Here is a 27,485-nt window from a genome sequence, read left to right on the forward strand (position 1 = left end):
GAGTATAAAGTACTACCATAGCAAGATAGTGAGATGTCATAAAGTTAATGATTTGTTATACTAAATGTGGAGAATTTTGGAATTGTATATAGCTTCTTTTTACTATTCTTTGTATTGCACCAAGTAAATTAAACTTCTTCAAAATGTGGTTTGATATTGGTGTTTTCAATGAACATTTTCTAGAAATAGTTTAAACAGAGGATAATAAACAATTATTTCCACAAGTTCATCTAAGAAAATGCCAGAATTCTCTCAATCATATTCCTTATGTTCACAGTCTTTGTCACTACTTATGTTTGCAAAAAAACTTAGTGTGAAAGAAAGCCTTTTGTACACAGGTTTCAGTATTTCACAAGAAGAATTCCTTGTGAATTTTGGCTTGAAAACTTTAATGGTAGGTTTAGAAAGCTGGCAGAATGGAAATTTGCAAATCGGAATGTGGTATCCTGTGTACTGTGTATTGATGATGCATGAATAAAATAGATTTAAAAAGAAAGACAGTGATGTGTATCTCATGACATAGGTTTGGTTTATTGCACTTTTTTCACAGAATCTCTGGTGGTCAGTTGAATCTTTCAATAAAAGGTCTTATGCGTGTCTCTTGCATGACTGTTTATTGTCTCATTTTGTATCTGTGTTCCATGTGTAATTAATATCCAAATGTTCTCTTTTTTTTTCCTTTTCCCTTTTTGTAGAAATTATTGAGCCTACTACCTCTAGTCCTGTCTCAAGCCCAGGTCAGTATCCACATACATTCACAACGTATGTTTGGGTACTCTCTCTCTCTCTTCAGGAATCATGACTTTTACATCGTCATATCAATAAGTTGAATTGATATTGGGCAGTATTGTTTCTGGTACTGCTAGATTGTCTCTTTCCTGTCTTTGTGCATTCATTAGTCTGTCCTTCCTTGAGCTGTATACTCTGCTCTCTTCTTAGTTTCTTTCTTTGAGAAAACTGTTCCGGTTTGTTTCTCTCCCGCCTCCCCTCTCTCTCTGTCCGAAGATTATGCAGTAAACGCATACAAGGGGGCTTAGTTGTGCATTGCCTTTACTTTTAGTACTCTTTGTGGTTTTAGTTGTAGAAAACTGACTGTTGATTTGTGTTACTATAAACAAGGCATTTGTTTTGCCTTTTGTAAACCTTTTTCTGTAATATCTACCAAAATGAAGGAATGTATTTAGCTTTTCGGAAAGAAACATTCCAGATCATCACCACTTCTGAAAAACTCATGGGAAGGATCTCAGGGAAGTCATTGCTGTGAGGTTCTCCTCATAGAACTCATCTTGCTGAAGGAGGTGGAGTTTGCCTCCATGCAAAAAAGGTTGCAGAGCCTGCCCCTACACTTGGCCCCCAGGATCTGTGAGAGGCGAGGATCATCCATACAGAGGCCTTGACCCCTAGGAGGTTTCCCATTGTTGGTTCTCTAACAGTGTGTCTCCATTGAAATCACTTTAACAGGGACTGCCTCAGCCATGACTGTCCCCATAATGCAGTAGGAGGAGGAACTCTGTGGAAAAGATAATATAGTCCAAGTCTGTATCATTTTTTCTGACTAATCTCCACAGGGACAGGGCAGGGGGAAATGATATGTCCCCTTCCAGACCTTCCCAGTTGAACTTTCTTCCCCCAATCCATGCAAATTGTTCTCCACCACGTCTGGTGATGGTACAAAGGTGGCTAAATCTCCCTTTACACACAAGGAGTGAGATCTGCATGCTGAGAGGTCCCTCCAAACAAAAATCTAGGAGGCACAATCTGGACCAATAGTTATACAAATTTTAGTTCCATTTTTGTATATCACCGTGGTTGTCTTTTGCACAGTTAAATTTAAGGATTTTTATAAAACCATATTTTCCTAACTAGTCATAAAAACTGACTCCACACATATGATGAGTGAAAGGAAAACACTTTTCACACAATTATTTTTTAAGAAAATGGTTATTATAATATACCAAGAGTTTTTTATGTCATCAGATTACTGATCCGCCGTGTAGTCAAATATGGCTTTTAAGAGGAAACTGAACGCAGTTAATATACTGCACTGTGTTTCACAAACATGTACTGTTTCTTAGCAAAAGTATCTGAAGGAGAGTCAGATGCTTCTGGGAAAAAAGAGGCACAAAACTTTCCTTGAGAGAAGCAGGATTTGGGCCTCTGCTGTAAGACACGGTAAGAAAAAAAAAACAAAAGTAAAATGAGTCAGTTAACCCTCTACAGGAGCAGAAATGGGGGGTGGAGTCAATGTAGCCTGGCTCCCTTCCCTAAAGGGACTGGAGACAAAACCCATTGCATCCTCTGTGGCCCTATCTCAGGGGTGGGCAAACTACGGTCCGCCAGCCGTTTTGACCCAGCCTTCGAGCTCCCGCTGGGGAGCGGGATCTGGGGCTTACCCTGCTCCAGCACTCTAGCCGGGGAGCAGGGTTGGGGGCTGCTCCACGCGGCTCCCGGAAGCTGCGGCATAGCCCCCCTCCAGCTCCTACATGCTCCAATGGCCTGCTCCAGTGGAAGCTGCCGGGGCGGTGCCTGCGGACGGGGCAGCAGGCAGAGCCACTTGGCCGTGCCTCCACGTAGGAGTCAGAGAGGACATGCCGCTGCTTCCAGGAGCCGCTTAAGGTAAGTGCTTCCTGGAGCTTGCACCCCTGAGCTTCTCCCCACGCCCCAATCCCCTGCCCCAGCCCTGATCCCCCTCCCGCCCTCAAAACCTCTCGATCCCAGCTGGAGCACCCTCCTGCACCCCAAACCCCTCATCCCCAGCCCCACCCCAGAGCCTGCCTCCCCCAACTGGAGCCTGCACCCCAACCTCCTGCCCCAGGCCTGTTCCCCCCCACACCCTCCGAAACCCTCGGTCACAACCCAGAGCATCTTCCTACACCCCAAACTCCTCATACCTAGCCCCACCCCGGAGCCCGAACCCCCAGCCAGAGCCCTCACCCCCCCGGCACCCCACTCCCCAGCCTGGAGCCCTCTCCTGTACCCTGAACTCCTCATTTCTGGCCCCACCCAGGAGCCCACACCCCCAACCAGCGCCCTCACCCCCTCCCGCACTGCAACCCCAATTTTCTGAGCATTCATGGCCCGCCATACAATTTATTTTCCCAGATGTGGCCCTTGGACCAAAAAGTTTGCCCACCCCTGCCCTATCTCCTTTTTCTGTCACCGTAATAGTCACTGGTAACTCAACAAGGTGACATATGGGCTTTCTGCTTCCCCTCCCCCACAGGATTTACCAAAGGGGAGTACAATATAACCCAAAGTAAAGTGTTCACTGGCTAATAATGTAGAAGTCAGGGAGATGCAATAAGGAGGAGAGAGTTACAAAAGAAAAACTAAGAAGCACATTGAACCTTCCCATCAAGTTCCAACCTTGAGAAGGTTCTATCAAGAGAGAAGCTGGGCAGACTGTGGAGGAGTGTACTTTCCAAAGTTCTCAGATACAGAGTCTCCAGTTTCACAGAGGGGCTGCACATCCATGCTACCATTTGGATCTTCCTTCCCTCAAGAAACTGTGCTGCCTTTATCCACCCCAGGACCTCCTACACTGGCACTGCAAAGCATTTCAACTAAACTACTAAGAAAGATCAGTAACATGGATTTATTTAAGACCAGAATATGGCTGTCAGAAAAAAGGATAGGCAAAATAAAGCCAAAACAGGAGTGAAAGGGAAGGATGAACTTGACCTGCAAAGAACAGACACAGGTTGTACTGAAGTTAAAGCCAAGCTAGTCAGGCGATTTTTCACGGTTGTTATAGGCCTCTAGGGAGTGAAATATAGATAGATCAAGAAATGTTTTTAGAGATAACAGAAGCCTGTAAGGAGTCCAGAACTTTGATATAACTCAGATATTGAATGGCATGACAACTGTGCACAAACTTCACATTGAATTATTCTTTCTATATGTATTGCAAATTGCTTTGTTATACAGTGTGTTGAACAGTCTACATGGTCTGATGCTATTCTGGACCTAATTCAAGGAAATGAGGCAAAAATGATAAATATTATATGGTTAAAGTTAGATGGCATCTAATATTATTCAGTTTGAAAGACTTATGAGGGTAAGTACTGCAGCAAGGAGCACACATTTCTAGTTTAGGAAAGCTGACTTTGAAATAACATAAAAGGTTGCAAAGACTTTTTTATGGAATTCTTAGTAAATGGGGAAATCTACCACAGACAAAAAAATATAGTCTAGAAACGAATGAAGTGAGAGGCCAGTGTCCCAATGTGGTATATTTCTCTTAATACTGAAAGTGGGCACAAGAGACCACTGTGGTTAGACAGGGATGTAAAAAGGAAGCTAAAGATAAACAAAAGGCTTTTGTTTGAGGTACCGTCTGCAAAATAGGAACGGCACACCTTTAAAGCCAAAGAGAAGAAAATTAAGAAAAGCAAAAGATAATGAATCTCTAACTGTATGATACATTCCAATTTTAAATAATTTAAAAGATGAGTTTAAAATACATTTGCAAAATGAAAAATGTAAGAGAGAGTTGATCTGTTGACAGTACAGAAGCAGATTCAAAAATTGCAACAAAATCAAACTGGTTAAAGAATAAGGGTTCAGTCATAATCCTTCCTCGTGAATGTTAGTCCCACTGAAATCAGTATAGCAGTTGAATTGTTCTAAGTTTGCCTTGCATAACTAGACAATGTTCCTGTGTATTTCTTACACTTCTCTATTCTGAGTATGTTAAATATCTAGGGTATGCTGTTACTATTGCTAAAATATCATGTCATTTCAAAGGCAATTAAAAGTTTTCCATGGCAGCCAAGATCTGAGCCCCAATATGCCTCAGTCTCAACAGAGGAGGACAACAAAAGTGGACTAGGATAGTACTGTTGCTGAGGACTTTGTTTATGGGGGAAATGACCAGAGTAAACATTTTCGTAGAAATTAAAGATTAATAGATTAACATAAGAGACATCCATTATTTTTTTTCAAAATGAGGGTAGTGAAGTCCACTTAATATTTTATAAAGTCTTTACCACATCAGTTTCTGATTCAACTAACAGGACTGGAAAATTGAATTAACACTATTATTCACAAAAATAAGCAAGTGATAAGATTAAAAGAAAACTATACTGTGATCAGCCCTGCAGGTTGAAGGTATGAAAGGTAAGTGGTGTTTTCCAGTATGATAAATTGTACAATGCATTTAAAAAAAGAATGTATTTTTTCTATTGCAAATGCCATTTCTGAGCTTATTGGTAGCCATTTCGGTAAAAACAGTCATGTGACCCTATAAATGTTAAAGCCTAATACAAGAGACTGTATGCATATTTCCATCTGCTTTACCACTAGTTGAACTATCAAAAACCATTTTAAATATTAAACTTAATGTAAATATTAAACACAGAAATTCCTTTTCTAATTACATTTTGATCATATTAGCATTGTGGCAGGTTTACAGTCTTCTCCAAGTTTTATGCATAACTTTTTTAGCAAGATGGTACACTGAGATTATCAGGCTTTAGACATAAAAATGAAATTTAAAAAATGTAGGTCCAGTCTGTTTCTTACAGAAGACAATGGCAAAACTTTCTTCATGATGTAAGTTTGCTGCTACTTAAGATTGTTTATTCATAGAACAAAGTGTTAGTCAAAATATAGAGTGCTAAACAAACAGTATCATTTCAGGCATCATCAGAGACAATTTTGGGAAGGATTTAATAAACAGAATTTGAAAAACAACTAAAATTAAGTAGATTTTTGAGAGGCAGGGATTATTTAACTGGCTTTCACTGGTTTTCAGAGATATTGCCATCATTACAAAGAAAGTAAATACAGTGGTGATTATATCTTGAAATTTAATCAAAGCATTCATTAGGAATTCCATGTCAAAAACTATTGACTAGCCAGCAGAATTCATGATGTGCAGATAAAAATACCTTGTTTTATAGAAATTGGCTCAGGCGCGATATAAAAATGAGTAACTGACAATTTCTGCAGCTGGAATTTTTTTTTGAACTTGTGTAGACAAAGTAAACTGATAGCTGTAGGAGCAAAAGGTCATAGAACTAGAAACAGGAATATACAAAAATCTAATAGCTGCATAGTATACAGAGCAAAAGGGAATTCAACATTATTGCAGCAAAATGTTTGAAATCACTATCCTATTCCACATCTGTATTTTAAAAAGCATTAAAATGCTAGGAAACATCAAGAAAGAGAAGGTAAACCTCAAAAGAAATGTTTCTTTACAAGGAACCAGGGTCAGGATTCATCGCAAATATATTCTTCAATATTGTCACCTTTTCATAGAATCGCTGCTTGAGCCAAAACCAGTTCTGTGAACTTATTCATGATCTCTTGTTAAACTATAATCAGTTTCACTTAATGTTAAAAATATGTTTGTCATTTATTTACAAATGTGGCAAAGAGTAGCATTTTCACCCGACTGTCAGACTATATAGAGATGCACACATAATGGCATTCAGTAGCCCCTCACTTAACATTGTAGTTATGTTCCTGAAAAATGCGACTTTAAGTGAAATGATGTCAAGCGAATCCAATTTCCCCGTAAGAATTAATGTAAATGAGGGGGTTAGGTTCCAGGGAAATTTTTTTCACCAGACAAAAACTATATTATACATACATATATATATATATATATATATATATATATATATATATATATATATATACACACACACACACACACACACACACACACACACAGTATAAGTTTTAAACAAACAATTTAATACTGGTACACAGTGATGATGATTGTGAAGCTTGGTTGAGGTGGAGAAGTCAGAGGGTGAGATATTTCCCAGGGAATGCCTTACTGCTAAATGATGAACTAGCAATTGGCTGAGCCCTCAATGGTTAACTCTCACACTCTACAAGGCATCAGGAATGGAGGGAGGGGAGACAGCATCACAGACAGAGACAGAGACACACATTGTGTGTATGAGAGAGAGAGAGAGATGCGCATTTCCCCTTTAAGTACGCTGACCCTACTCTTAAGTACACTGCCTTGTTAATTAGATCAGCTTGCTGAGACTGCAGCTGCTGCCAGCAAGTTCCCTATGTCCTGATCCCTGTCGTGTGTGTGTCCCCTGTTCTATGGAAGATGGGGTAAGTGGGGTGCAGGAGCAGGGGGGAGGGGGTCACCCTGACAGCCTCCCTCTTCCTCCTCTCCCCCCGCCCCCCTCCCCCTACACAGCAAGCAGGAGTCTCTGGGAGCAGCTCTAAGGCAGAGGGCAGGAGCAGCACATGGCAGTGGGGGGAGGGACAGCTGCACTGCTGACAATTGATAGCCTGCTGGGCAGCTGCTGTACAGGGAACTTAGGGGAGTGGGGAGCTGATGGGGGGCTGCCGGTCCACCCTGGTTCCAAGCCCCCACCAGCTAGCTGCAACTGGCTGCTCTTCCTGCAAGCAGTGGACAAAGCAGGCAGCTGCCAAACGACATTAGAAGGCAGCATTGCACAACTTTAAATGAGCATTTTTCCTAATTGATCAGCAACGTAACAATGAAACAACGTTAACCGGGACGACTTTAAGTGAGGAGTCACTGTAATTTAGCACTACGAGTGGAACAATTAACTCAAGTGGCCCAAATTCATATGATAGTTCTCCATAATTACTGAATTGCTTTAATAGCAGAAAGGTATATCATACATTCTTTATTACAAGAAAAAGTAACCTTCCTTTCATTGTCTTTCTGTTTTTTTCCATTCTTCCATTCCTTACCTAGTTTTTATTGGGCTCTTAAACATTTTTTTGATTCTTTAAATACAGTTTACTGTAATCCCTCACCTGGGATTCACCCCATTGGTTAACAATTAATCCACCCTGTTTCAAGTCATAAACATTCAGCATGGCTGCACTTATACATGTATCCAAGTTCCGTAACAGTATATCCAGCCAGGCTGAGTATAAACTTTTGCAATAAGGTAAAGTTCCATTGAGTTGACCATCATGCATTAGGAGGAAATTGAAGATGTTAAATTTAGTCTTATTAAAGAAGAAAAAAAGACTTTTAGGTAACTCAGTCGATAGCTTTGAAATAGCTACACATTTTTAGGTTTCTAGGGCCTATCTGTTAAAATTTCTTCTCTTCCCTTTGAATAACCCATAATAGATCAAAAGGAAACTTAACATAGTTATACCACAGTCTAGTTTTTTACTTCTGTAATAAAAAGTATTAAAATGAAGAAGCAGAAGCAAATGTTTTTAAGCCAGCTACAGATTGAAATCTGAATTCTCTTCAGTCTCCTACACTGCAAGAAATTTGAGACAGGAAGTACTTTATCAAATGAAGTTGGTAGTACATTACAAAACACCATGGGATTGTCTGGTAAAAATAATTGAAAACCATCTGGAGAAGATGGCGGCAAAGTGGAAGAACTGGAAATTAGACTTCAAATAATCTGGGGGCACAACGCAGCACAAAATCTTCTATTTTAGCATTTTGTGAAGGGGTAGATTACTACTGACTGTGACAGTGAGCTCCTAACAAAAATCTAAGGGTTATGAATATGAGGATTCTGGAGATGCCAATGGATAGTACAGAAAATTCCTTAATTACCTGAAGTCCTGAAACTGAAACTAAAAGACAGCCCAAGTTGTAGGCAAACAGGATCCCCATGAGTTAACCTAAAAAGACAGTGAGATTGTCACTAAGGGTAGGTCTACACCCAGCCGCTAGTTCGGCGGCCGGCAATCGAAGTTCTGGGTTCGACTTATCGCGTCTTGTCTGGACGCGATAAGTCGAACCAGGAAGTGCTCGCCGTTGACTGCGGTACTCCAGCTAGACGAGAGGAGTACCGCAGAGTCGACGGGGGAGCCTGCCTGCCGCGTGTGGACCGAGGTAAGTTCGAACTAAGGTACTTCGAACTTCAGCTACGTTATTCACGTAGCTGAAGTTGCGTACCTTAGTTCGATTTGGGGGTTTAGTGTAGACCAAGCCTGAGACAGAGAGAATTAGTTGAAACAGAATAAGAGGTATCAATTCTTGTTCTTCCCTACATCAGTCCCACTAGGGCACGTTAGACAGCAAGAAGTGTAGCAGATAAAGGAGGTTTATTCAGAAGGTGGGTGTGAAGTCTACTATCATGTTGCTTTCAAAGATGAATGTTACTCATGATGAGAATAGACATGTTCTGAGAGAGTGATTTTTGCAAACTGTTTATAGCAAAAGATTTGGGAAAGTAAGTGAGGCAAGGCCATGCTCAGTGAAAGACCTGGGGACTCTTAAATCAAAAATAGCTAAACACTACTTGATATTGTTCTGTTGGTCTGTTGTGTGTTTTGATAAACCTATACAAAAAGATTTGGGAAACCCAAATGTGGGACCTTTTATTTGTTGTTTCACTGTTATAACCATAAGGTTTTTCCGGAAAAAGTGTGTAGAATCCATGTGAAGTATTTGCTTTGCATAGCAACTTTAGGCTTTTTAGTTGATGAAGTGCTAAGCAGTCAGGGCCACCAGCACATCTTAGCAGGTTCTCTGCACCTGGCAGGATTGGGCCATCATTATCTCTCAGAATAGGACATAGAATCATAGAAGAATCATAGAAGATTAGAGTTGGAAGAGACTTCAGGAGGTCATATAGTCCAATCCCCTGCTGAAAGCAGGACCAACGCCAACTAAATCATCCCAGCCAGGGCTTTGTCAAGCCAGGCCTTAAAAACCAGTCAGGATGGAGATTCTACCACTTCCCTATGTAACCCATTCCAATGCTTCACCACCCTCCTAGTGAAATAGTTTTTCCTAATATCCAACCTAGACCTCCCCCACTGTAACTTGAGACCATTGCTCTTTGTTCTGTCATCTGCCACCACTGAGAACAGCCAAGCTCCATCCTCTTTGGAACCCCTCTTCAGGTAGTTGAAGGCTGCTATCAAATCCCCCTCACTCTTCTCTTCTGCACACTATATAAACCCAGCTCCCTCAGCCTCTCCTCATAGCCGATTGCGGCTCCCACTGGCCACAGTTTGCCACTCCAGGCTAATGGGGGTGGTGGGAAGCGGTGCGGGCCAAGGGCTGTGCTGTGCCCCAGCCCCCTAATAATTTCATTTTCATTGCCCTCTTCTGGACTCTCCAATTTGTCCACATCCTTTCTGTAGTGGGGGGCCCAAAACTGGACACAGTACTCCAGATGTGGCCTCACCAGTGCCGAATAGAGGGGAATAATCACTTCCCTGGCAATGCTCCTACTCATGCAGCCCAATATGCTGTTAGCCTTCTTGGCAACAAGGGCACACTGTTGACTCATATCCAACTTCTCATCCACTGTAATCCCCAGATCCTTTTCTGAAGAACTGCCGCTTAGCCAGTCAGTCCCCAGCCTGCAGCAGTGCATGGGATTCCGTCTTCCGTCCATGGGATTCTTCCAACTTCCTTTAAATATTTCTCTTCCCTTCTCTCCAGCTGCTATGGACAACTGTCCACAGAGATTCCAACCAGTTGTAGTAATGGTTCATGAGTTCATTAACATTTTTATGTATAACCAATAATTTTGAATAGATATTATTTGTTTAATTTGTTATTTAATGATTACAGGCACAGATAGACTTACAGGTAGTTTCTGTCCCTTTGATGTCATTGGTATTCAACTGCATGTTATATTGTGTTCTTCTTTTTTTATTTTTAATTTAAATTTTAAAAAGTTCAGATAAGAAATATCCTGAATGATGACAGGGTTTGATACTCAGGGAAAAGCTACATTAGTGAAAAACTAGTCATGAACAATTAAATATTATCTAAAGATTAGGGAATACAGAGGTAGGTTTTCACTGTAATGCATGGGGATTTAAGCATGTGACTCTCATTCAAGTTAGTGAGAGTAATGCAATACTTTTTTCATGTTGTACTGGGAATTTACTTCCAAGTAAAAAGGAACTTCTAGGAATATTTGAAGTTAACTTAGAATGGGAAATGTGTGCTAAGCCAAGTTCTCTCTCTGTGTTTAACAATTCTCTTTGCCCTTATGACGGAGTGCACAAGCATTGGTATGATAAGCCTTTTGAAATCTGTGGTCTCAATGAAGTAAAAGGAGGCTCTTGACATAATGCTACTCTAAAGCACCCATAAGAGTCTCCCATGCAATGAGGTCCCATGTGAAGAAGAGTTCAATTAAGTCTTGACATAAAAGATCAATCATAAAATAACCAAAGGTCTATTGGATCAAATGTATCTAGATCAGGGATCAGCAACCTTTGGCCCGCGGCCTGCCAGGGTAAGCCCCCTGGCGGGCCGGGCCGGTTTGTTTACCTGCCGTGTCCGCAGGTTCAGCCAATCTCGGCTCCCACTGGCCGCGGTTTGCCGCTCCAGGCCAATGGGGGTGGCGGGAAGCGGTGCGGGCCGAGGGCTGTGCTGGCTACCGCTTCCCGCAGCCCCCATTGGCCTGGAGCGGCAAACCGCGGCCAGTGGGAGCCGCGATCGGCTGAACCTGCGGACGCAGCAGGTAAACAAACCTGCCCGGCCCACCAGGGGGCTTACCCTGGCGGGCTGCAGGCCAAAGGTTGCCGATCCCTGATCTAGATTAAGGAATGAAGAATCCAACTAAGCCTTCAAAGAGTTATATTCCAACATGTCAATAATTGATGTTTTACCAGCAAGTCCTTACATTAACAGATGCATGATCTGAAGTGGTTCTTTCATAATGTTGAGATTCTTTTCTACTTATATACAATGAGCAAAGTTAAATATGGGTCAGTTTTGATGTTCAATTTACTAGCTTTTCAGAGTTGAAGTCAGTCAGGCTCTATTTTATGCAGTCATGCTTCTGGTTTAATTTATGGAAAATTTCTAAAATTAGTTCAACAAAACCAGAAGATTATATATTGTTTTACAAAATGTTTTCATGGAAAACAGCGGTTCAAATGCCTGTATGCAGAAACATTTCAATGACCTCAGAACCAGATTCAAATGGCTGGGATTGATTTACAAAGCTAGTTTTCCGGTCTCCCATCCCCAACATAACCAACTCCCATCCACCATGGTCATATCAATATACAATGGATTTTTGGTAGGACCAATGAAATTATTCTTCAGAGCATCTCCAAATTTAACTGACTGAAAGTATGTCTACACTGAAGTGGGGATGTGTAATTTGATCAAGGTAGCACACTAAAAATAGAAGTGTGGCCGCGCTGTACAAGAGGTAGGAGGATCTAAGACCCTAAGTAACTACCCTCTTCTGCTGCTTGCACTGCCATAGCTACACTGCTGTTTTTAGTGCACTAGTTTCAGCAGAGCTCAAGTGTGGGTATGTCTACTCGAGCTGACAATTACATCTCCAGTTCCACTGTAGACATATCCTGAATCTGTACAAAAATGTGGAGGGAGTCCTCTTGCTCCACTCAGTCCTCTGCTTCAGGAGAAGGGAAAACCATCGACTTCTGCTGGAATCTGTGCACTTCTATCATAATAAAACATGTTTTGGAGGACAATTCTACAAATAACCTAGGGATCTGGGGGCTGCTAGCTAACCAGCCATTTGGTTCAGGGGGGTTGTAGTACTTACATAGTACTTTACAAAGCTAAAATAATTAACCATCCGCTTGGTCCCTGTGAGAAAGGGAAATATTATTATAAAAAGCAAACAAATGGGGAACCAGGTTCTTCTTTAAGCATTTTTCCACACAGATCCCACTGTAGGTGTGTGCATCCCATGCATGCAAGCCTAGGACCTGTTAGCCAGCAATGTCCATTGCGGCATATGCACATGTGCTCTGTGCACCTTCATGCTTCCAACAACAAAGGTATAAAGGGCAGAACAGACGCAACTGAACTGCCCATGGTAGTGAGTCAGAGCTCACAGTGTCCTCTTGCTTTCATGTAGCTCTTAAATAGTTTAGGGTTTATAGCTGGTTAGTTTGTTTAATATTAGTGTAGGTTTTGATAAATCTTAATTTAAGCCGGTTGGCTTTATTTAAAAAAAATGCTTTTCTTTCTTTGAGACTCACACTAGAGAATGTCCAGAAGACGTCTTATAAATTATTTGACATTTTGCACCTGGTATCCTAGGGTCATTCAGCATGACTATTAAAGAGAACATTCTTGACCCTGCCAAAAATCTGTTGCAGACCCCAGTATCTATCTCTGTCACATCTAAGAGAGCAGATTGCAGATACTAACTTCCTCCTAAAGGACATTCAAGTATATTTTTACCCACCCAATCCCTCTGCCTTTGATTGTTACAACAGCTCACAAAAAGTCTAAGCTGCCTTAGTCCCATACTCTACCAGAGACAAGATGCCCAAGAAGACACATCTTGTAGGAAGAAAAGTTTAGTAATATGCTAGTTTGAAGCTTCATGTAGCCAACTAACAGGCTTTCTTGGCTAAGTACAATTTTATTCAATGGGGAAAGTTTTTAAGTAAACTGAAAAACTGCTCCTCAGGAGACTAGAGACAATTGAAATCAGTGGTTAAAGGCCAGTTGGTGGCGAAGACAGGTTTATAGGCCTCATTGGATGCCTCTGACACTGCAACGAGTTCAAAGCCCATTATGGTCACTATGCGAAGAACATCATGGTTCAGTCATTGGGCATTCCAAAAGTGGTTCAGGCCACAATTGAGGACCTTCCTTTTGAGGGCCATGACCTTTTTAATTCAAGAATTGATGAAGCACTTCATTCCCTAAATGACTCTGTTTGGTCTCTCGGTCTTTACACACCATCACAGAAGAGAGAGCAAAGTAGATTGAAATCCTTCTTCAGGCAAAGACCTCCATCTTCTTTGTATCAGTCCAACATGGCTCCTGATTTTTTTTATAAAAAGGGCTTCCTTCTAGAAGATGAGAGGCCTACTTTCTTTTTTTGTGACAGCAAATTCTTCTTCGGGCCAGAGGTTGCAGGTTTGATGCACTGGTGGAGAATCTTGGACCCAGTTGTAGAGCATCTTTACCCCTTCTCTCCTCCCTTTGGAAATCACCTTTCCTTTTTTTTTTTCCTGATTCAGCCCTCTGTTACGCTAGCTCCCATTTAGGAGAATAAATTAGAGCTGGCTGGAGGTAACCTGGCCCTAATTAGGGAAGCAGAGACAGCTGCCACCTAATTAACCTGGGGCTGTATAAAAGTCTCAGAAGAAGGAAGCCAGAAAGAGCAGAAAGAAAGGGAAAAGGTAGGGAGTGGAAGCAGGGAGGTAGCTCTTCCCTCCCTCCCTCCCTCCTGCCTGCAGACAGTGAAGGGCCAACTGTATATGGTGAAACAGTGGTGGGAACAAGCCTGTGAATAAACTGCACCAGTAGATACTAACCCCAGGGTCTCGGAGTGACTTTGTGGACCTAGTAGAGGCAGGAGCAAAGAGGGACCTGCCATGATCTGCTACAAAGGGTTTCTATCCCCTCTACTTACTCATTCCAAAGAAGAATGGGGAATAGCATCCACTTTTAGATCTCAGGAATCTCAACAAGTCCATCTGCTGCTTCAAAAGATCTCTCTTTCTTCTATAATTCCTTCCTTGGATTCTATTAATTGGTTCACAACTGTTGACTTGCAGGATACTTGCTTCCATGTGTCAATCCTTTCAGCTCACAGGAACTTTCTGTATTTCATGGTCAATGGACTTCACTATCAGTTCAGAGTACTACTTTTTGGCCTTTGAATAACTCCAAGGGTTTTACCAAATATCTGGCCGAGGTAGCAGCTCATGTAAGGAGTAAAGACTTCCATGTGTATATCAATGGTTGGTTGATTGGAAGCCATTCATAGCAGCAAATCAGAAGGGCTGTTCATGTTCTTCATTTATTTCCGAAATCAGGCCTCAGGATCAATTGGGACAAGCCAGCTTTAACCCCTACTCAATCTATAACATTTATAGGGGCAATGTTGGACTCTAGATCAATGAGAGCATAGTCTCTGCAAAGAATCACTTGATCTCTTTCATTCAGTCTCATCCAAAAACCTCATTGAGAATCAGCCTCAGTTTTCTGGGTCATATGACAGCTTGTATTTACATGACTCTGTATGCAAGACTACATCTCTGGCCTCTTCAGGGCTGGTTAAGGAGGATTTATCAGCCAATCAAACACACCATGCATTTACCAGTATAAAAGTTCCCCTGAAAACACTGTCATCTCTGCTTTGGTGGAAAGACCTCAGAACACCTGCCAGCATATTTTGTTTCAACCACCACCTTCTTCAAAGACTATGGTGACCGATGCATTCAAACAAGGCTGAGGGGCTCATCTGGACTCTCTTCAGACACAGGACATGTGGTCCTGAGCTTAGTATCATTACACAAAATGTTCCAAAGCTGAAGGCTGTTTGGCTAGCCTACAACGTGTTTCTGCCTCTCCTTGAGGGAACCACTACTCAAATATTGACAGACAATAGAAGATTGATGCATTATATAAATACACAAGTAGAGTCAAGATCATCCCCTTATGTTGAGAAGAGACATACCTATGGAACTGATGCATCCTCCATCAAATCAGCCTCGTTGACTTTTATCTTCCAAGTATATGGAACAGTGTGTTGGATCAGCTGAGCGGGGAAAGATCTGTAACTCATGAGTGGGAGCTGAAAGTCTTGGTTATAGATCAAGTATTCCGGGAACGGAGTCCTCTCCATTGAACCCATGTCGTCATGCTTACTATATCACCTCTCTCTTAAAATAGCATTTTGGGGAGCCATCACTTTGACTTGCAGAGTGAATGAAATTCAGGCTTTGATGACAATCCCTTCATAAACCATTTATCATAAGGAGAGGGTTACCCTCATGCTACATCCACAATGTTTACCAAAAGGATTTTCATATAAATCAATTTATACCTATTACCAGTATTTTTTCCTAAAGCACGTGACTCCCTGCAGAGGCTGAATTCCACACACTAGATGTTCTTAGGGCTATGTCCATTTACCTTTCCAGAACAATGACATTTTGTCTATCTTTCAGATTCTTTGTGTCTTTTGGTAATCAGTCTAAAGAGCAGGCTGTTTGCTCTCCAAGACACTCTAAATGCATTCTTCCCTTTCTAGTTTAGAGCACACTATACCAGGTCTCAGTAGATATATACAGCTGCTTTTAGGGAAGTCTCTATTTTTGAGATCTGTAGGGTGGTTACTTGGAGTTCAGTTCGTGTGTTTACCAATCACTACTCCAGTTTTTAGATCAGATGCCCAGTTTGGCAGCCATTAGTCAAGCAACAAAGGTGGGATCCATGTAGATGAAATGCTCAAAGAAGAAAGAGGTTACTTACCTTACAGTAACTGGAGTTCTTCTCGAGTCTCTGTGGAGTGCTTTTGTCCACACAGAGCTCATTACCTGCCCTCCTTCCCCACCAATAGAGTCTGAATTTCGTATTAGTGAAGGAACTGAATGTAGTTGGAGCTGCTCTGCCCTTTATACCCTCTGTAGGCAATGTAAAGGTGTGAAAGGTGCATGTGCAGCCCCAATGGTCGCTGCTGGCTAAAATATTCCAGGTTTGTGCACATGGAACTCACACACCTACAGCAGAATTCTCCTCTCTGCGTAAGGCCAGAAGGACTGCGTATCAGAGACAGGATTAGAATTAATGTGTCTTTTGCTCTCTTTCCTGTGGTTAGTCCACTAGATCATGCTGCATCTCATGCTAAGCTGCTTATTCTTGTGGCCACAACCACATTAGCGCTCTGCAGAGAAGTCAATCCAGCAAGAAATAACTGGAATGGAGAGTGTGGCTTTGGTAGCCACTCAGCGGCACCCAAAGTAGTACTGCCTTCATAACCCCAAATTGGTCTGGACCAATTGGTCCCCCTCCAAAAATCACAGGGCCGATGTGGTTTACAGGTGTCAAAAGCCAGCTATTGGCAACTATAGGGTGTTGGGAAAGCAGAACCTTTTAAAAAAAATCAGAGTTGTGCAATTTCAACCCTATCAATCATTATCACTGGTTTAGATTTTCAGGCTATATCTTAATAAAAGGGGCTAGAAAATTACTTTTTTAAAGAGAGACACAGGATGGGTAATGTAATAGCTTATTGGACCAACTTCCATTGGTGAAAGAGACAAGCTTTTGAGCTCAACAGAGCTCTTCTTCAGATCTGGGAAAGGTAATGAGAGTATCACAGCTAAACGGTTAAGCATAAGGCATCAATATGAAGTTGCAATTAATACTTTTTTAATGAAAAAAACATTTTACTTTTTAAGTAAAAAAGCTGAAATTTTCCTATACGTTTTTCAGGTGTGCCAACTCCTGTGTATATGGTGTTGGTGGGAGATTGCAACCACAAGATATGTGGGTCCCAGAGTCCATTATGGAATATAAAGTCTAGTACAGGGGTCGGCAACATTTGGCACGCGGCTCGCCAGGGTAAGCACCCTAGCGGGCCGGGCCAGTTTTATTTACCTGCTGACGCGGCAGGTTCGGACAATCGCGGCCCCCACTGGCCGCGGTTCGCTGTCCCGGGCCAATGGGGGCGGCAAGAAGCCGCGGCCAGCACATCGCTCGCCCGCGCCGCTTCTCGCCGCCCCCATTGGCCCAGGACGGCGAACCATGGCCAGTGGGGGCCGCGATCGGACGAACCTGCTGCGTCAGCAGGTAAATAAACTGGCCCAGCCCGCCAGGGTGCTTACCCTGGTGAGCCGCTTGCCGAATGTTGCCGACCCCTGGTCTAGTACATTCCCCTCTATATTTATCTAAGCATCTTTGAAAAATATGGCTCATTTTCATTACTTGATCTACATGCTGGCAAAGAAAAAAATCAATTACATGCTAAGATGCTAAAATAAATTCTCAAACTCTGCTGCATCTCATTACTATAGTTTTGGTTTTTTTCCTTATCAATGTTTTTCTAGCTTTCCCTTAAGAACTGTTTAGCTGGGGAATATCATTAATAGTCCCTATCTCAACAGGTGAAATACTGAACTGATGAGGCTCCATTCACTTCTAACGCTCCCATACTGTGTAAACACTATCAAGACTCCATAACATTGAATCTGCTAGACAAACACCATAACACAAAAGAACATTCATCTCACCAATTTTCCATGATCAAGTTCAGTCAAGCTATGCTAATCTGCTACTTTGAGTTTCAGTGTTAAACATTGTCTATAAAACACATACGGTTACTCTGTTGGTATGCTTTGTAAAGTTTTATTCCAAAAATCTTAGATTAAATGTGTTTTCATTTGTTATTCCAAGCAGAAAATGTACTACAAATCTACAAAGACTAATTTTAACAGAGTCCTAGTCGTAAAATTCTACTTTCTATCTTTGAGATGCCAAAACCAAGCAATTGTAATTCAAGAAGAATATGAATATGTGAAATATTTCATTAACAAAGTAGTCCCAAAATTCTGCATTCACTCAAAAAGGTTATCATCCGTATTAGCAGACAGCAGTTTCAAGTGTTTTTAGCATTTTTACTAAATCCAAATGGATTTTAAATGATCATATTCTTTAACACTGAACTTCTCATTTGAATTAAACCACTACTAAACTACTTTTTTGTCTCTTCTGCAGCCGTGATCTGATTTTGTGTCTCTGAGATCACTTTAAAAAAATGCTTGGTTAATTAAAGAAAAAAGATTACAAACAGGGAGCCCAGTTACAAATTTTTGTGCTTAGCTTTGGGTGCCCATATTCACATTTGGAAAGTTCAAATTAGCAGTCAAGCACTGAAACCAATTTTAAGCTCCTCTATGCTGATCCAAGCACATGGATGTGGAGTTAGTTGCTCACATTTGAAAATCAGGTGCATTGTTGATATTTACTTGGTCAGTTGATATTTACGTGGTCAGTCATTTTCTTGAACTATGGTCTCATGCAATTCTTTAGTCCCTTACCATAATAATAATTATTCTGAAGACAGTGCATGAGTCTTTTACGAGGCTACTGAATTCCTGAAGATGACTAAATAAGTAATAATGACAGGACATAGGGAAATAATTGGGGACCCTTCTTAACTAATGATCTCACACATTATTAAAGGACTTATAAAAATTAAAGACATGCAGCGATGAGGGCACTTGCTTTATATAATTCAGAGGAAAAGTGAACACTGGAAATAACAACAGTAAATATAAAACAAATGTTTTCAGTGTTGGGTTGGGTTGTTCTGAAATTTTGATGGATCTGGGTTTTCTGCTTTTTCTTACCATCATACCTTTGCAATCCATCTGAGGGACACTGATACCTAAATTTTTTTTAATTGGCTAATTTAAAAAAATCGATTTTCTAGTTGAAGTATCCTTTGCACAATATGCCCTGATTTAAAAAAAAGTAATTTTCAGAACACTATAAAAGTTTCTTTCTGTGGTCCTGTTGATAGGTGTAATAGTTTATATGAGGGCAATAGAGGCTGCCTCTACAGAAATTGCTGTCAAATGCAATAAGTAAACAAACTGCACAAAGAGAAATACTTTTTTCAGTAACTTTTTTTAAATGATGCTAATCTTAAGAAGTACTTTTGTCATTACAAGTAGGTATAATATTTTCAGACAGGTATGTCATTTTTAGGTAGATGGAGTCCCTCTGAAATTAAATCTAAAGTCTTTTTTTTTTTTTCAAAGAATTTTGGCTACAGTTGTCCCTATATTTATTTAAAACCTTACCCCTTTCCCTATGTTGGACACCTTATATTTTTCCTCTCTGTACATTTATGAGGGTAAGTTTATTATTTTTATTGTATTTTAGAATGATATATTAATGTGAATTGTTGCACTACATTCTGGGAATGAGAAGGTTTGGTTATAAATTCAACTAATATGGCTATTCATCTTCAGAGTATTTAGTGTAACAGTTGCTATTATAAGAACTGTGGAATATTAAAGCAATGTCAGTTCTTAAACCTGTGACATTTAGACGAATGATAAACTAGTTGTACTCTATAAAATGAACTGCCTTTGAAGTAAGATATTCATCTGCACTTACAAAATAAATGGAAACTTTGTTTCAGAGATGTTCCTAAATCGTCCTGAGAAAAAGTACATTTTGAAAATAAAAACTGTGGAATTAGGTAAATGTTTCTGTTTAAAAGAAGTACATGTTTAAAAAAACTCACTGTGCTCAGTGACATTTTCCAATATTTAAAGACTATATTATTTCAGAAGACTCTTTGACTACAGCAAATCATAAGGATATTATTCACTGCTTGCTGAATAAATGCATCACATACAACCAGAAAAACTATTTTCTGTCCGCTAAAGAACAGGACAGAAGTGGGTCATCTTCAGTCCATTGATCCGTACTCTGTAGATCTGTATGCAAAATGTAAGAATACTTTCTGCTGATATAATATTGACTAAAGACATGCTCTTCATTGGGAATTTAAATATTAATGAACTTTCCAACAAATATGAGTAGCCTTTCTGAGTCAAATAGCTGCTCTGAGACTCTGCCTGTACATTGCTTAGCCAGTGTTTCAAATAGAAATGAGAATAAGTTTTTTCAAAATCTAATGCATTATTTTGATTAATCAATTTACTCTCTTTGACTGTTGATTTTGGTAAAGATGCTACTGTTTTTTCATGATACAGAAGGTTCCAATGGAATTTGGAGTCTATCAAAATATCATAATACCACTGTATAAATCCATGGTGCACCCACATCTTGAATACTGTGTCCTACCTGGTTGCCCCATCTCAAAAAAGATACAATGGAACTTGAAAAGGTTCAGAGAATGGCAGCGAATATGATCAAGAGAGTGGAACAGTTTCCATATGAGGAGAGACTAAAAAAAACTGGGCTGTCCAGCTTAGAAAAGAGACGACTAAGAGGGAATATGATAGAAGTCCATAAAATCATGACTAGTCTGGAAAAAGTGTCTAGAGAAGTGTTATTTACCCTTTTACACAATATAAAAACCCAGGGCCACCCAATGAAATTAATAGGCAGCAGGTTTAATGCAAACAAGAGAAAGTACTTTTTCACACAACTAACATGTGGAACTCATTGCCATGGGATGTTTTGATGGCCTAAAGTATAACTGCATTCAAAAGAATTGGATAAATTCAGGAAGGATAGGTTCATTAATGGCTATTGCCCAAAATGGTCAGGAATGCAATTCCATGCTTGGTACAACCCTTAACCTCTGACTACCAGAAGCCAGGAGTGGAAAATGGGTGGATCCTCCATAATTAACCTGTTCTGTACGCTCCTCCTGAAACTCTGGTATGGGCCACTGTCAGACACAGGAAACTGGGCAAAATGGACCATGATCTTGACCCAGTATGGCAACTCTTATGTCTATAACAGGGTGAAGATTTGTATTTTTTTTTATTTGAAGGGTTATCAGAATATAACATGCTAAAAATGAATGCTGGCCTTTATTTAGTCTAGAATATATTTTCTTGGTGTGTATAGTTTCATAATGTTGTTAGTAAGAGGTGGGAGATCTTTAAGCAAAGGTAATCCAAAATTTTGGAAAAGTTCCAACTCAGTGGTCCCCAAATTTTTCAGGGTCGTGCCTCCCCTTACTCCTGTCCACATCACCCCCGCCAGGGCTGGGCGCACCCCAGAGTTTGGGGACCTCTGTTCTAACTAGACATGTGGAAAGAGGTGAATCTGTATGTGTGTGAAATTTTGCTTGAAATGTCTCACTATTTTGGTTGTGGTGATTTTGTGTCTCTGAAATCACATTTCAGCAGAAAATTGCACTCAAGAAATGCCAAGCAGAGTGGTCTAGTGGCCATCTTTGAAATTCTTTTTGTGTGTGTTACAGGCAAGGATAGAGGATGGGAGAAGCAGCGAGAGAGAGATCTGTATTAAACTGGTAGTTGTTGTAGCTGCTATTATTGAGCACTTTACCACTGGTCAAGTTTACACCATTGAAGTTGACACAGGGGTTGCTCACAAAATCAGTGGTCTAATTCTGCAAAGCTTCCTTATTTGTGTGAATAATTTCAATGAGGTCAGCGGAGTCACTTACCTCAGTAATGCTTTGCAGGGTAGTGCCCAAAATCTGTCAAACAGTTTCCAGGGACAACTAATCAGAATAGCGGTAAATTGAGGGGCAACATGTTTCTAATCTGCATTACACAAGAGGGAAATGGACTTTGTTTGATGGCATTTAAGTCTGGAGCAGTTAGCACAAAGCATTTTTTTCCCAGTAGCTCATCATAGCAGCTGCTATGGAAGGATTGGCTCAGGACTGAAGGAAGCTGCCGGCTGTAGACCATGCCAGGTGCTGGGTGCTGTAGTGCTCAAACTGTGTAAGAGTTTAATAAAAATAATGTAAGTGTTAAATACAAACTCTTTGTGCCTTGACGAGGAAAACACCACACCCTCCCAGAACAAGGATGGGAGAGTGGAGTCCATAAAAATATTAGATAAGTAGATCTTCTTCGTGTGATTGCTCATGTGTATTCCACAATAGGTGTGCGTGCTCGCCACGTGCACCAGTGCCGGAAGTTTTTTCCCTAGCAGTACCCATAGGGGAGCGCCCCAGCGACCCCTGGAGTGGCGCCTCCATGGCATGGTATAAGGGATACTGCGCGCTCCCCCGACCTCAGTTCCTTCTTGCCGCCAGTGAAGGTGCTTCGGAACTGCTCTGCTCCAGCTTTGATGTAGCTCGTCCCCAAAACTACTTGTTTGTTCAGTGTATGGTACCTGTAGTTAGTTAGTTAGTTTAGTTAGTTTAGTTTAGCTAAAACGCCCGGGCCGGGGCATACCCCATGCCCCGGGTTTTAAGTCGTGTGACACTTGTAGGCAATCTGTGCCAGTGAGTGATACGGACGTGGACTGACTACGCTGTTTGGGGGGAACCCATGTCAGCAATCGCTGCAAGATGTGCAAGTTGTTTAAGCCTCGGACAAAGAGAGAAAGGGACATTAGGCTCCGGGCTATTCTGAGGAAGTCAGCGCTGACCCCGGCTCCGGCGCGCTGCTCCGAGTCGGCACCGGACACCGTGGTGTCAGTGTGCGGCAACCCTTCGGTGCCATCGAGTAGTCAGCATTGCTCCCCATCCACAGGGCATGCCAAGAAGGCTAGGAAGAGCCCTTCTTTGTCGCAGCACCGGAGTAAACCTGGGACAGAGGCTAGACCCATGTTGGGCACTCCTTGATCCCCACTGGTCTGTAGGCCTCAGACTCAAGTCGAGCGGAGTAGCCCGGCCCATTCAGAGCAGGCCTCCCCAGATGTCCGGATGCCCTCCACACCGGAGGCCCTGCAGGTGGCCCAGGATGTTATGTCCATGCCGGTACCAGGAGCACCACCGATGTTGGCCCCACGCTCCAGAGGCAAGCAGTGCTGGGATCTCCACACTCACCCCCGACTCGGTACCAGTCTCGGTCGCGGGAACGTTCCCAACGTCGTTCGCCTCACAGCGACCGTTCAGGACAAAGTCCACATGGATCCCTGTCCACACCCACCAGGCTGTCTGGTTGGGTTCCGTTTGACCGAGACACTCAGCACTGCTCCGCCTTGAGGAGCGAACACCGACGGGACTGAGGCAGACGTCGCCAAAGGTCCTCATCTCAGAGGGGCTATCGCAGCTGGTCATGGCACGAACGTTGATGTCGTTCCCGTTTGGCGTCCCACTCCAGGACCGCACCACAGCACCACCTCCACAGCCCCAGCCGTCGATCGCCGTCGTCTCGCCGTCGCGGGTCTGCCCCTGGAGCCAATTGCAGCGCAGCTGTTACCGACGGTACCGGTCCTCCACGTCGAGATCGCGGTCCCATGGTCGGCATCGCTCCCAGCACTGTCACTCCTCCCAGTCCAGGGACAACGGCAAGTTATATGTCAGCCCGGCCTCCCTTTGTAGTCATCCATCGATGGGCCAGGCCAGCCAGGCTGAACAGCCGGCTCCGCCGGTGCCAAAGCAGGTGCAATGTCACCGGGCCCTGTAGCTGGCCCAATGGTACCAGTTGGCACCGCAGCCCCCGACGGAGCCCCCAGCGGGAGCTCACTCAGTGGCCGGAGCCTCAGAAGGACCATCGGCCTCCCTCTCCAGACTTCCTAGGAAGGAGTCGGTGGGACGAATATCTCAGCGCTGTACCCGGAGACTGACCTGGTGGTGGACCCTCTGGTGCTGGTGGACACACAAAGTACCACGCCAGCCTCCTCACCCTCCCCGGATGAGGCGATTATGGTCCCTCCTCCCTCCGTCCCACAGGAGGACTTTAAGGCCCACCAAGAAGTCTTTAAAAGGGTGGCATCAAGCCTCCACCTCCAAGCAGAGGAGATGGAGGAGCCCTCGGACTCCCTGTTTAATGTGCTGTCCCCCTCGGCACCAGGCAGGGTAGCCTTGCCTCTCCACGAAGGGGTGGCGAAAATTTCAAATGCCCTGTGGCAAACCCCGGCCTCTTTGGCCCCCATCTCTAAGAGAGCGGAATGCAAGTATGAATACTTATACACCCACCCTGCTGCTAACTCCCTGGTGGTCGAGTCGGTCAACCAAAGGGAACAGCAGGGCCAGCCAGCCCCTACCCCTAAAAATAAAGATTCAAGGAGGCTGGACCCTTTTGGAAGAAAAATGTATTCGTCCTTGAGCTTCCAGTTACGGGTGGCAAACCACAAGCTCTCCTGGGCAGGTATGAATTCAATCTGTGGGCTCCCTGCCCAAGTTCGAGGACTCCCTCCAGGAGCGTGACAGGAAGGAATTAAAAGCGCTGGTGGAGGAGGGTACAGCGGCTGCCAGGGCAACCCTGCAGGCAGCTTCGGATGCAGCGGACACGGCTGCGCGGTCCATGGCCTCCGCGGTGTCCATGAGAAGGGCGTCGTGGCTCCTGCTCTCTGGGCTGTCCAGCGAGGCGCAGACCTCCCTGCAGGACCTCCTGTTTGACGGCAAAGCTCTGTTTGCAGAACAAATGGATACAAAGCTGCATGGCCTGAAAGACTCCCACATGACTCTCCAGATTCCGGTCTTTATGTTCTGGCTTCGGCTAAACCTAAGTTGAAGCCGCAGCAGACTCCCGCTCAGGCCACCCACTCAAAATACGAGACCACTTATAAGAAGTTGCGGGATTATAAGAGGAGCCCAGTCTCGGCCTGCCCCCCAGCTTGTGTCCTCCAAGGGCAAGCAAGTGGGGAAAAGGCAGTTTTGACGGGACGCCCGGGGGCGACCTGCCAGTTCTCATCAGGGATCCACCCTCAATAAAGCTTCCCTTCTCCAATCAGTTGTGTGCTTTCCTCCCAGAGTGGTCGCGGCTGACCTCAGACCAATAGGCCCTCAACACCATCTCCCGGGGCTACACCCTCCAGTTTACTTCCTTCCCACCCAACCACTCCCTTCCCCCATCCCTCCTGGGGGACCTCTCGCATGAGGCTCTGCTCGAGCAGGAGGTGGGGCGGCTCCTGGGCCTAGGAGCGATGGAAGCGGTACCTGGGGAGTTCAAAGGCAAGGGGTACTACTCCCGCTAGTTCCTTATCCCAAAGGCCAAAAGGGGGCTCAGGCCCATCTTGGACCTGCGAGGCCTGAACCAATACATGGTGAAGCTCAAGTTCCGCATGGTCTCCCTGCCCTCCATCATCCCCGCCCTGGATCCTGAGGACTGGTACGCCGCCCTCGATCTGCAGGACGCGTACTTCCACATTCATATATTCCAGGGGCACAGACGCTTCCTTCGTTTCACCGTGGGGCAGGAACACTACCAATTTATGGTCCTCCCATTTGGCCTGTCCATTGCCCCCAGGGAATTCACAAAATGTAAGTCGGTGGTGGCGGCCTACCTCAGGCGCTGGGGGAGTCCAGCTCTTCCCCTATCTGGACGACTGGTTGGTCAAGGGCAGCTGCCGGTCGCAGGTGCGGGATGACATGGCGCTCCTTCTGTCCACGTGCACCACTTTGGGCCTGTTGGTAAACAACACCAAGTCCCAGTTCAATGCATAGAGTTTATCGGGGCAGTCCTGGACGCCTTGTCGGCCAGAGCCTCCCTCCCACCAGACAGTTTCGAGACCGTGAAAGGGGCTCATCGACACGTTCACAAGGTTTCCGGTGACAACAGCCAGAACATGCCTCCAGCTCTTGGTCACGTCAGCGTGCACATATGTGGTCCATCACGCCAGACTCAGGATGAGGCCCCTCCAGCTCTGGTTGGCCTCGGAGTTCTCCCAGGCCAGAGACAGGATGGACAAAGTCCTCACGGTACCTGAGCCAGTGATCACCTCCCTACTGTGGTGGTCCTCCCTGAGAAACATGCTCCAAAGGGTCCCATTCAGGGGCAGGGCCCCATTCCTGGAGCCGGTGTCCGCCATGTCGGACCTGGGATGGGGGGCCCATGTGGGTAACGTTCAGATCCAAGGTCTGTGGTCGGCTCAGGATCTGACTCTCCACATAAACGTCAAGGAGCTCAGGGTGGTATGGCTGGCATGCATGGCTTTCTACTCGCACCCGGCAGGCCGGGTGGTCAGGGTCCTCATGGACAACATGGCCTCGATGTTCTACATCAACAGGCAAGGTGGGGCCTGATCCTCTGCCACGAAGCCCTTAGGATGTGGGACTTTTGTATAGCCCACGACCTACAGTCCTACAGGTCTTCCATCTGCCGGGTGCCCGGAATGCATGCGCAGATCGCTTGAGCAGGTACTTCTCCTGTCAGCACGAGTGGTCTCTCCACCCAGAGGTGGTGCACAGACTTTTCCAAGTGTGAGGAACTCCCCAGGTGGACCTGTTTGCGACTCGGCAGAACCGTCGCTGTCCCTGGTTGTGCTCCGGGGGGGCTAGGATGGAGTGCTATCTCCGATGCCTTCCTCCTGTCCTGGTCAGGCCAATTTCTCTATGCCTTTTCTCCATTCCCGCTGATCGCAAAGGTCCTGGGAAAGATAAAGATGAACAAGGCCCGGGTCCTTCTGATTGCCCCGGCATGGCCCAGGCAGCATTGGTACGGGACCCTCATGGGCCTGGCGATCGCCCCACCATGGCCGTTGCAGTCCCACCCGGACCTGCTCTCCTGAGACCAGGGCTGCCTCCTCCACCCCAACCTAGCGGCACTCCACCTCACAGCGTGGCTGCTCGATGGTTGGGTAGGGAGGAAAGGATGTACTCGGAAGTGGTTCAGTGCATCCTCCTAGAAAGCAGGCAGCCCTCCACGCGCCGAGCCTACTTGGCAAAGTGGTCTCAGTTTTCCAGATGGGCGGATGAGCGGGGCATTTCCCCAGTGGCCGCCCCATCCAGCTTATTCTGGACTACCTCCTTCACCTTAGAGCCCAGGGCCTGGCGCCCTCATCAGTCAAGGTGCACCTTGTGGCCATATCGGCCTTCCATACATCAATGCAGGGCCATACGGTATTCTCCCATGCTATGACTGTCCGATTCCTTAAGGGGTTGGATCGCCTCTTCCTGTATGTTAGGCCCCCTGTCATGCAGTGGGACCTAAACCTGGTGTTGGCCTCTCTCACGGGGCCCCCGTTTGAACTGCTAGCCACGTGCTCCTGGTCACACCTCTCATGGAAGGTGGCCTTCCTGATTGTGATCACGTCAGCTAGGCAGGTCTCAGAGCTCAGGGCAGAGGACGCTCCAACGGCTGGAGACCTAATTCCCAAGACGACAAGCAGGAGGCGCCACAGGGGTGAGACCCACATCACTACACCACGCTATGGAGGCGCCATTCCAGGGGTCGCTGGGGTGCTCCCCTATGGGTACTGCTAGGGAGAAAACTTCCGG

General features: G+C 44.2%; 1 protein-coding gene across 3 annotated transcripts in view; it reads left to right on the plus strand.

Moving 5' to 3' along the window:
- The window catches only part of NEGR1 (neuronal growth regulator 1), a 739,102-nt gene that overhangs the window by 544,913 nt on the left and 166,704 nt on the right, over positions 1 to 27,485 (plus strand). Inside the window, exon 7 of one of the 3 annotated variants that reach the window (XM_054037810.1) lies at positions 696 to 737. The exons of the other annotated variants lie outside the window; for them this stretch is intronic. Within the exon in view, the coding sequence (XP_053893785.1) occupies positions 696 to 737 (42 nt within the window). The remainder of the gene's footprint in view (positions 1 to 695; positions 738 to 27,485) is intronic. 3 annotated transcript variants of the gene reach the window in all.

Source organism: Malaclemys terrapin, chromosome 8 (assembly GCF_027887155.1).
Source record: "Malaclemys terrapin pileata isolate rMalTer1 chromosome 8, rMalTer1.hap1, whole genome shotgun sequence".
Taxonomy (NCBI): Eukaryota; Metazoa; Chordata; order Testudines; family Emydidae; genus Malaclemys; species Malaclemys terrapin.